The 11,581-nt window shown below is 42.1% G+C and overlaps 1 protein-coding gene across 1 annotated transcript in view; it reads right to left on the reverse strand.

The window, feature by feature from the left end:
- The window catches only part of dnm3 (dynamin 3), a 47,984-nt gene that overhangs the window by 12,013 nt on the left and 24,390 nt on the right, over window positions 1–11,581 (reverse strand). The window contains exons 11-16 of the mRNA XM_015398001.1: window positions 11,307–11,393; window positions 11,127–11,197; window positions 10,988–11,048; window positions 10,254–10,280; window positions 7,985–8,098; window positions 2,158–2,267 (exon numbers count right to left, since the gene is read on the reverse strand). Coding sequence (XP_015253487.1) covers window positions 2,158–2,267; window positions 7,985–8,098; window positions 10,254–10,280; window positions 10,988–11,048; window positions 11,127–11,197; window positions 11,307–11,393 — 470 coding nt within the window. The remainder of the gene's footprint in view (window positions 1–2,157; window positions 2,268–7,984; window positions 8,099–10,253; window positions 10,281–10,987; window positions 11,049–11,126; window positions 11,198–11,306; window positions 11,394–11,581) is intronic.

The raw sequence follows: 11,581 nt of genomic DNA on the forward strand, positions 1-11,581 counted from the left end.
TTGTCCAGCTTTAACATCGGTATCGATATCGGTTATCGGCTACATGAGTTTTAAAATATCGGCATATCGGATATCGGCCAAAATCTCAATATCGTGCGTCCCTAGACTGATTCAATATGGTGGACACTGAAGGGGGGGCTGAGACACACTTAATATTATCAGCGTTCTGATGTCATTTTAGCTAAAGGATTTTTATCAAAAACATAATTAATGTGCACAAATAAGTAAGAGTTGTATTAACCATACATGTAAAAAGAGTTTTATGGGCCCCCAGGAGCTTGGGGCCCTAGGCAGCCGCTTAGTATTGCCTTATGGTAAATGCACCCCTGTGTTTAAGGGGCACTGATGCTACTGGATGCTTGCTGAATAAATATAAACAAAAGAAGGACTTGGTTTAAAGGCTAAAAAGATTATAAATCTGTTCTGTAGGAGGGTTAGGCAGCTCTCCTGCATCATGTGCATCATGACTGATGTCATCTGGAGATATTTCCAAACACCTACTTTTCTCTTTAAAATCTCTGAAGCTAGAGCGTAGGAGCCTTCTTACAACCACTTTTCAGGAAAACTGCACCACTCTCCCTCCTTCTGTGGCGCCTCATTACAAAGACTTTAAGCCGTGGGAATGGTATCATGTAAACACTGAGGCCTCGGTATACCTCAATATCAGCTAAAGCGCCCTAATGGAAACATTGGGGGATTCATTCATCTCAAACCAAATCAAGTACTTGACAACCTTTGCTGCGATTACCGTCATACACCTTCGCACTCGCAAAGCTTTACTTTGCTCTTAGATATCACACCCACTGTAGTCCACATTGCCGTCTCTGTGGAAACAGCACAGGAAAGTAAGGCGCTGGAGCGGGCTGTGGCCCATCTGTTGAACATTTTTCTTTAATCGCTCAGTTGTTTTGTTGTTCCCTTTTCACATTCGGATCATGCAGCAATTAACCTCAAATATGCGAAACCTTGGTGTAAAAACATGGGAAATAAAGAGGAAACACTGGGAAGGCTGAATAAAGAGAGTACTATAGGAAATGGGCTTTCAGTTTGTGGGCTTATAACGGGTCTACGATGGTTGAGACTAATAAGTCAGGGCGTGGCGGCGAACGGACAGGGAGTTAGGCCAAACACCACAATACTAGAGGTGCTATTACGCTATAATAAAGACACCAACATCTGTGTACACCAGTGAGCACACGCTATAAATGTTCTCTACTCTGATTTATCACATACATCTTGATTTTCACTCTTGTTTTCGTTGCAAGTTTTGGTAGTTTTTTTTTGTGTTTTTTTCCCCCCCACTCTTCTTTGGGAATTTCTGCAGAGCCACAACCGCCTGAGATTTGAAGTTTCCTGAGGTTTTTGATTACTGTCATGCAGGGACAAAGCAACAGCTATGTCTGCACCCCTTCACACACAAACACAGAAAGAGAAACAGAGACCATAAGGGCTCAGAGAGAGTGCTGGGGGGGGAGCGGGGAAGGAGGGGGCGCCACAGGACAGAGTCTGACACATTCCTGGCTGATGGCTCTGATATTCTCTCTCTCCCGCCTTCTTTCTTCTCTGCTCCTCCAATTCTTCTCTCTCCCTCCTTTTTGTGGTGAGTCGAGCAATTCTTTCCAAACATGAGCAGCCTCATCTCTGATCCAAGCTCTCTGGCTTTGATTAGCTGCTTAATGAGCCTGCCGTCGGTATGCTGCGGTCCACAGGCGCGCTCTTTGCAGAGACGCATACACAACGGCACAAACGGCCGCAGGCACCTTCAAACCCCTGGTTTTGTGTCCTAATCCAGCACAGAACAGAATTACAAACAAAGCCCATATGCTTTGGTACAATCAGTCAGGCTTTGGGTCAGCTCCAGCTCCTAAACACTGTTTCTCTCATTTCTCAACTGGTTCTGTTTCACACACATAAACTCTGCCCTCAGCAGCCTGGGACCGACTCCAGTACCCAACCTTTGAGTCCAAAGCTGAATGAGAGAGGGTTAGTGGAAGGGCACATTATTGCACCAACATCCCTTCCTCTTCCTTCGTGGACACTGTCCACCCTCATAAAATATCACCCAAAAAAACTTGAGCACGCAGGTGACAAGAGCAGCACTCCCATTTCTGACTCAGACGCTGACTCATCCCCATGCATGCACGCGCCCACACCAACCTTAACTCCGTGTTGTAGATAGCAAAAACAAATTTGCTGGACATGAAGCCCTTTCCCACATCTTTGAGCTTTAAGTTTTCCAGAGGAAGCATGTACTTCTTCTCCTTCTCCTGGAAAAGAGAGCGCACAGAGATAAAATTTGACAGAGGCACGCAGAGTAAAATATGACATCACAAAAAAGGCAACATTAGTGTTGATAGCAAGAAACAACAGAGACTGAACACGGTTCATTTAGGGGCCAAAGATAAAAAGTTGTCTGGTAGTAAATATACCCTCCCGCCTTAAAGACTGGAGGGCAAGGAGAGGAGAGGAGAGGAGTAGTTGCAGACTACTGTATTAGTAGAGCAATCTAAAAGGTGCGGCACACATTTATATTTAGGCCCTTTTAATTATAATATCCCAAAATAAAATCCAGAGCAACACCTTTAGAAGTCACCTAGTTACTAAACCACCTTATAATTTAATCTTAGTGTAAATTTAGCTGTTCAGTAGAGGCCTTGGAGGTTTATGACAACATCAGTAAACATCAGTATTGTAAAAAACAAGGACCATGTTAAGAGAGAAGGGATTACCGTTAGTTTAAATTAATGTTTAGGTGTTAAACAATATCCAGAGCTTGGAACACCTAAAGCACTGTATGATTTTTTGCCCTTTTCGGGCCGATTTTCAAGTCGTGCAAGAATTTTTTTGATGGGGCTGACTTTCAGCCTGATGGTGTGTGGTGTAGCTGTACAGGGGGTAACGAGGGGCGATCAGCCTCTAACGACCACCTCCTCATCAGGAATCATAAGGTCAGGAGAAAATCAAACATGTTTGAAATTCAGTCGGCCGTCGTAAGGTGGTCGTGGGTAAATCTCTCAGTGGGAAAACAAGGATTCTTCTTCTTCCTCTCAGACAAAAAAACGCAGAAGCATGGCGGGGGTGCAATGAGTGAAATGGAGTTCTTTCTGTAAAATTGACAGACCGTAGTCGCCACATTTGTCTTTTTCCAAATAAGTCGTCACCTTTTCTTTTTAGGGCTTTCAGCACTAAATTGCACAAATAGCCAAAGCAGCTCGTTTCACTCTAGTGAGCTTCATATTCCTCTTCTACTAGTTTGGCTTCCAGATAGACGAGTCCGAGTAGCTCCATCTCACTGCAGAGCAAAGTCCCACCTGGTTTTTAGACGTACAGTGAGCAGGTAGATTGCATCAGTGCGTCGGGTCACACAGTGTGAAAACAAACATCGTGAGCTGGGAACTTTTAAACCCTGCGGTTTGGTCGTACAGTGTGAGCTTTAGCTGCGTGCAACGATTGAGAAATTCGTAGTGTATGCCCGGCTTTAATGAGCAGTCTAAGCTATTCTTCAAACACGACAGAAATGAGACAAACAGCCAGACTGGAGCAGCTGCAGAAATACACAGCTCAGGTGGAAGGAACCTCTGTTAATCTATCAAAACTGGTCTTTAAAGATGAGCTGTAAGATTCAACTTAAAGTTAAAAAGAAACCCGGAGGAGAACAAAAGGAAGGAAGTTGCTCTGATCAGCTGAAACCAGGATGGATCTGGTCGGCCGACGTGGAAAAAAGTCGGATAGAAAACCAACACTTTGCATCAACCCTAACACATGATTCCCTCCTACATAAAACAAGATGGGGACAGTATCATGCTGTGGGCTTTAATGGAAAAAAAGAGATTTCCTCCAAAAGCTCTTTAGCTATTATTCTCAAGTGGTTTTTACAAAGTTTTGACTTTTTGGAGACTGAAAACAAATAGATGCCACACCTTTAAAGACTTAAAACACTTTGTAATTTTAGTATCTTTTTCCATCCAAACTACTGCATGTTGGCCGATATCATAGTATTTCCGTTAACATTACATTTATTGTTTCTTTAATGACAGAAGGTAAAAAAGAGGCATAAAAACTCTTATGATGTGCCTTTAAGTCACTCTTAGGTAAAGACGAGACAACAGAGACACCAAAGAAGAAGAGCAAAGCGATACTAATCAGTTTAGGAGACCCTGAGTGAAGGAAAAAATAGCTGAAGGAGTTGAGAAGTTGGTGTGAGGAGAACCAGACGGGATGGAGGCAGGGAATGATGTAGAAGTGAAGTGGGGCGGGAGGCAATGAGGGGAGTACAAAAAAAAACAAGAAAGATGCCGGGCCCACATGTGAAAGTCATTACTCAGGACTAAAGCTCTAACACAACATTTCTCCTGAAATGCAGCCCTTCCCCCTCGTCTTTCTTCCCCAGCCGTCTGACTAACCTTGGAGAAAAGGCCTTCCAGATAGAACAGTCATAGGAACAACCACGGCTTGTAAAGAAAACGACGGCATCAACAGAAAGTCTCAGAAAATCTGCTAACATTTCTGGGTGTTCTGTGAGGAAAGATGTGCAAATGTGTGAAATGAGAAATGACACTACATTTAGGTCTTCCCTTTCTGAGTGCTCCCCTGAACCCTATGACTCTCTTCCTTTTCTCCCCTTTCCTTTTTTTTCTCCCAAAGAGGCCCACTTCCTGTAACAGACATTGCGACGCGATTGGCGCTCGTACAGCAACATCTGGGATCGCTTTAGGGAGAGGGGAGGGGTTTGGAGCGAGTATAGGGTGTTCTAATGGGGCTGAAGTTGAAAGTATAGATGTAAAAAGAGAGGAGGGTGAAAGGATCGGGGATGACTGAGTGATAGAGGGAAGTAGGTCTTACACCAGTAGACAGGGAAACTTTGAGGAACATGGAAAGCTGGGGAGGCAGTAGAGAAGAAATGGCGAGAAAATCCAGACCACTGCAAAGTTGAATCCCCATGGGTTCCATCAACCCATATATGGCTGCTAAGTTCCTCCCTTACTCTCTCTCCTTCTCTCACTCCCCTTATTTCCTTATGCCTTCCCAGAGTGAACAGGCAGATCTCTGACTGAATGAGCGAATGTGCCACGTCAAGACTGGATACTAAGCTGGGACACGGTCCTGCGGACAAGCGGCCCGACAACCACTAACATCTGTGCGGGATAGACGCCTAAAGGAGTGGATGTCTGAAACACATGAAGACCTCTTGCCCCTTCAAGCTGACATCCAGACCGGATAGCAGGGGGAACAAAAAAAATAAGAGAGGAAACTTTTCTCCAAGCCATCCTCAGCTTCTGGCGGGACAGCTAGCAGACGACACTGATGGAGGAGGCGAGGCCGGGATAGAGAATGGGCTCCTGCTCCGTCATCCCAGTGTTCAGACTACCTGTTCAGGATCTTTCTGGTGTACAGTAGTCTGCACATTGGTTAGACTGTGCATGGAAGAGCATCAGCAGCTTAGAGATGAGCAGCAAGGACAACATGACAGCTAGCATGTAGTCTTTGCTTAATGTCTATGACTGTCTGGTTTCTTGCTTTAATCTCTGTCATTCTTTTTAACAGGGTGTTGAATTTTTATTTTTTTTAACGTAATCAAGTCAATATCAAGACACAATCTGAATTTTGTAGATTTTGCGTCTTGTCTCTAAAAGTTGAGCAATGTTTAGGAGAGCGTTATTACAAAAATAACTGTCTTAAAATGACCACTGTTGGGATCATTTCTCAGTATTAAAAGTTAACTTTTTGTATCAAGGCTATAAACTATATTCTTTTTCAGTTTTTTTTATAGCTTTTTGCTTTAGTCTCTGCATGTGCATCTGGATTGCAACAAAACTGTTTTTTTATGCAGAAATGTACATTTTATTAGTGCATGCATGTGTGGAAGTCATGTCCAGTAGTATAAGAGTGGCTGAGAAGCATTCTGCATCAGAGCTCTGCTGTGTGGAGCTGTCTGCTCCTCTTCCTTGAAACTAATAGATGGATGATATGGAACAGGCCTCTCACAACTAACACTCACACACACTCACACACAAAGGAGTACATCTAGATTGATTGTATATAGGTTTGAGCCGTCTGTTTTTCTTCAGGAGATGCCTGGTGGAGCCCTGGCAGTCGAAAGGCGGCAGGAATGTGTGTCTGCTCAGCGTGCTGTTGAGTTTAAACTCTGAGCTATTATTCTAGACCCTCTGCATTAAGGTCGAAGCAGGGAACAAAATGCATAGAACGCAAATGCAATTCACAGCTGGATTTGTTAAGCTTGGACAGTTGTGGTGAAATGACACAATAATCGTTAGTGGAAAATGGTAAGGGAGAATGGAGATGGAGTATTTGCTGTGGAGTGGGGGGGGGTGGGGGGTTTCTGCAGTATAGAAACGGCCATGTGGGATTTCTCTGGGCAGATCTTGGACGTTGGTGTTTGGACAAAGCTTCAGATTTTCCAGCTAGGAATGTGCACAGTCCCAGAGAGACTGCCAACCACAGAGGTGGTGGAAGGGGGGGTGTTAGGGGTGGGCAGTGGGGTTGGGGGGGTTATAGAGCCAGACTAAGAGAGACAGAGGAGTGAAAAAGGCAACAGGGGCACAAAAGAGAAATGAAGAGAACCAGCATCCAAATAAAAGAGCGAGGTCTGTGGAGGTGGAGTGGGTGGCAGAGTTAGGAAGGCGGGAACAGAGTGAGAGAAGAAGCAGAAGTTTGATTTGTGCGACTCCGTATGTGTGTGCGACTGAGTGTGAGTCTCACACAAAGGCCGCAGATCCCATCTACTGTGATAACACGCGTGACTGAGAATGTAATCAGGCCTTCCAAACACAAACAGCTGAAAAACCTCAGAGCAGGGAGGGGATGCAGGCATTGACCAATAAATGGCCCGGCTGAGCGCCAAAAGCCATTCATGCTACTAAAATGTAGCTGGTAGGTGTTGGGATGTGTAGGCATCAGGACGTTGTTGCTCATATGTGACCAAAGGGGAATCGGTGCGCTTGTCTTCATATCATTCCTTGCAGATGTTGATTTGTTAATGCTTAGTGAGGTCACACCAGCAGAGGCCACTTTTACGCCGTATGTGTACAAAATGCATGCCTGGGGCCGCGCCTGGAACACTGCGTTCAAGCAGTCTAGTGTTTATCTGAAAAGTGATCGTGTGTATGTCTGAGTGAGTGTATATTTTCCTCTGCTATTTGCATGCCACTTTGTTTACATCAGAGCCAGCATGTGCTCTGTATGCTGTGTATACAACTCAGACCACTCAGTGTTAGAGTGTGTGTGTGTGTGTGTGTCTTCGCTTGGCTTGGGGCAGATCCAGCTGTGTCAAAGTGAGCCGCTCCAAATGCCTGAACTCCCAGAAGAGGAAGAAAAGGGGGAGTGAGGGGGGGCGGGCGAGGGGCGAGCGAGAGGAGGAAGTGGGTCCGTGAAATGAAAAGGAGAAATGGTGGGGGTCAACTGCAGGTCCAGGTGGACCTAGTGAAGAGCTTCAAGATGCTCTCTCTGTTTTTCCAAGTATTACATTTACAGCTTTTCTATCAAGATAGGGTCAGTCTTATTTATCTTTGGTATATTTCTTTCCATCTTCAGGGTTTTCATCTGGAATCTGAATGTTTACGGTCCCTTTGCAAAAGCTGCTACGCCTTTTGCACATTTTCCAATCTGCATCCTAATACTCAGTCCATCCCTATTCCAGTGACATCAGCAGTGACCAAATGAGACTGTTGTGGTGTGTCTGCCTGTCTACACTTGCTGTGCAGACCTTCTGCTCCTGTACAGCAGGCACAGACAGGCAGACAGATGGCAGCCCCACTGACATCACCTTTCCTCAACCTGTGACCACTACAGTTGCCACTATGTCTTGAAATACTGTTTCAAGGTGTGATAAGTTTTATTAAAATGTGGGTTAACCTGATGTATTGCTGTGTCTTGGTTTCACTATTTTGAATCAAATCTACGACCTACAAAAAATTAAACTTATTTAATTGACGTTTAAGTATAAATATGAACATTAAGGTCTTACCTCTTCATCCTTGTACCACGACAGGCTTTCTGTAGAGAGGATGAACCAAAACTCCTTAGCTCCGCCTCTCATTATGCCAATGTTACTGATGGTCAGCCAGCCCTTATGAATGACCTGCAAGAACAACCAACGAGGAGCTGAGATAACAAAATGGCAGCACATAGTGAAGGATTTGGTTTGGAGAGAGCTGTAAGATGAAGCACATACAGCAGGGAAAATAAGAACATCTCAATGTTTCTGGCCTTTAAAAGTGTTTCTGATCAATTTCTAAACTTAACATTCATACCAGATGTTGTAACAATCCAGGTAACTGATGCAGTAAACAAAATCAACAAAATATTAAATACATTTGTGTAAAGAAGTAGAACAATGCATAAAAAATAATAATCAATGGGAAAAAAAATAGCTGAAATCTGTGATACTAAGAATTAATTCTGGCCTCATATCTATTATAAGTTCTACTTTAGTGCTTACAAAAATATTTCTCATGAAAAACTTATCATGCAAGGAAAAAGACAAAAGCGAAATCTTTGTTGCACAAAATACAAATAATACTCGTAACACACATTTCTCTAAATTTTGAATTTTTCATGCTGGATGGTTTGGACCATAATCCAGAAGTGGATAAACCAGAATTGAATCATGAATTATTCACAAATAGAGGCTCCTACTCATTTTCTGACAGAAAAAAAGAATAATTACAATAACTGTCTGGATAGAGGCTTTCATAGAGTCGTCTATTCAAAAGTTCAATTCATTTCATTTATATAGCGCCAATTCACAACACATAAGTCAAATTTATTAAAAATTTTCTATCTAAAACGACTCATTGACTCTTCAGCAATCCCTCACACTAAGCATGCTTGTAGCGACAGTGGAGAGGAAAAACTCCCTTTTAACAACAACAAAAACCTCTAGCAGAACCAGGCTTAGTGTGATTTTACGGTTTTTAACCTTTAAAAGAGTAAGCATTTCACTGAACTGCAATGTTCTCTATGTAAAGTGGAAAACTAATGGACATCAGAGAACATGGAAAAGAGCTTCAACAACTGAACAGTTTGTGTTAAAGAAAAGACCAAAATCACACCTGAGAAATTCATGAGACTAGTTTCTTTGTTGGAGAGGCATCTTGAAGTTGAATATACTATATATTTCTGTAAAATTTGTTCTAGAATATTCCAAAAAACTGGACTTTGTTTTCCAAGTTGGAAGACGTTTCGCTTCCCATCCAGGAAGCTTTTTCAATTAAAAATGTCAGAATTAGCCCTGAGTTTGAAGCTTTATTCAGTTGCCCCAAAACTTGTTTTGGCTTAAAAAACATGCAAATTGAACCAGAAGAACAGGTCCGCCTCTTAGGACGCTTCGAACTCAATGCTAATTCCGACATTTTAAATTGAAAAACCTTCCTGGATAGGAAGCGAAACGTCTTCCAACTTAGAAAACAAGCCCAGTGGATTGTTTTTCTTTTACTATTTTGGAACAACTATCACCTGGATGACTGAGAATCTTCACCAGCATATTGTTCAATAATAATTTTTCTGTGCAAATTATTACGCATTAACTAATGGTTAGACTAATTTATTCTTTTTTTGTGTGGATTGAGTTGTCCCGACATCAGGTCTGCCTTTTATCAGTGAATAAAGACGAAAATGTTCAATAATTATTCTCTCCACTGTAAAATGAAGGGAACAGAGCTTCCTGATAAGAAGAGAATAAACAGCAAAAATACTTGAGAGGAAAAAAAGAAGTTTGTTAGAATTAAGAAGCTTTAAGATGAATAATTTTCCCATTGCATAATACCTCAGATATTTTACCACCTGTTGGGTTTTATTAATTAAAGAAAACAAATGATAAACAGGAGGCTTGGAAGGAAAGATAAAAATGAACCAGCTTGTCTGGAAAAAAAAAAAAACAGGATGGAAGAGTCCAGTATGGGTGGCAGACAATGCACTACAGAGGAAAGATGTGCCCTGAATAAAAACAGAGGAAATAGGACATCATGCAACGATGTGACACATGTACATCCTGCAAATAGAAAAAAAAAAAAGTCAGAACATCTGTACATCATTTGAAAATGAGAAAAGTTCAGCACATGCATATTGTTATGCTGAGGCGGAGTAGATGCTGTTACTGTGAGGAAAAAAGCAAAGAGGTCCAATGGAAGCAGCATGCAGACCCAAAACCTGAATCTGAAACACAATTCTTTAACAGAAGAAGCGGCAGTGAAGAAAAAAAAAAATAAAAAAGGCAAAAAAAATGTTTCTCCTACTATTCGATTCGGGCGAAAAGCTGAACCCTGCAAAAAAACAAAAGATAAAGTTAAACCACCGTTAAAATGAGGTCATCTTTTTTTTCATCTTCAGTGTTTTGGGGGATTTCCTGTTGATACGGATCCTTTTTACACGAGCTGCTGTAAAAGCTCTGTGCTAAATTGTGTAAGAGCATGATGTTCTTTTTTTTTTCTCCATTTGATTTTCTGTAGGCTGTGGTTACGATCTGCTGCTGTTGAGCAAATACTGTCAGCTTCGTCCTTAAGGTTCCTAACGCGAGGCAACAGAAATGTGTTTTCAATTATTGCTGCCTTTGGAATAAATGTGTTATCCATAAATCACAACACACTGAGACGAAAAAAGAAAAATGACTTGATTTCTGGGAAAAGCCCAAAAAAACAATTATGGCTGCATCGCAGGACCCCAGATCCCTGCTCACATAAAACAAGCTTATTTGAAGCTACCACAGCAGAACAACTCCCACTGATGAAGAACGCATGACACAATGATATAAGACTTCTATTCAGTAGGGAAGAAAAGGTTTAATGCATCACTTTTATTACAATTAAACCATTTTATATTGCAGGAAAATGAACTTAGACGGCCTCTTTAAGGTAACTCGTTAAATCCATCAATTATTTTGGAAGAACACCAACATTTATGAACGAACAGGTTTAATTTCTGTGATAATAATGAAATAACAGGAAATGATGCATCTCTGATTAATCATTACCTGGTTCCTTGCATTCTGTCCTGAAGAGTTCATATTGCTTTGGTTGTTCCCCTGCTGGGAGCTGAGAGGAATGAAAACAGCACATTTTTACTCCTCGGTTCAGTTTACATTTCATTATAATAGAAATGCAGTAACTCACTTAGTGAAACCAATAAAGTCTTCATGCTTGGTGTTTATGTAGGCGAGCTGGATGTCAATAAGCAACAAGACCTGAACAGAGCAGACATTAATCGGAGAAATGGGCCGTTATACACTTTGTTGTTTTAGATAAATGATCTCAAATATTTTTCGTTGCACTGTGTGAACGTGTGTGAGCAACCTGCTCTCTGCATTTATTTTCCTGCTCTCGGATTTCTGTGATAACAATCCTCTCCGTCTCTTCCCGTAATTGGGGGAAGGCGCTGAGCTGCGGGGAGAAAACGGAACGGAAATCACCCAGGAGACGGCTTCGACCACGCATTCATATACAGCAAACATATCTGACTCTAGATATGTACAACACCTTCAAAAGTATTCACAGCCCTTTAACACTGCATCATCATTTATAGTGTGTGTTCCAGCTTCCGTCCAATTTTAGTTTTCTTTCACACATAG

The sequence above is a fragment of the Cyprinodon variegatus genome, unplaced genomic scaffold (genome assembly GCF_000732505.1).
Source record: "Cyprinodon variegatus isolate N-32 unplaced genomic scaffold, C_variegatus-1.0 Scaffold902, whole genome shotgun sequence".
NCBI lineage: Eukaryota > Metazoa > Chordata > Actinopteri > Cyprinodontiformes > Cyprinodontidae > Cyprinodon > Cyprinodon variegatus.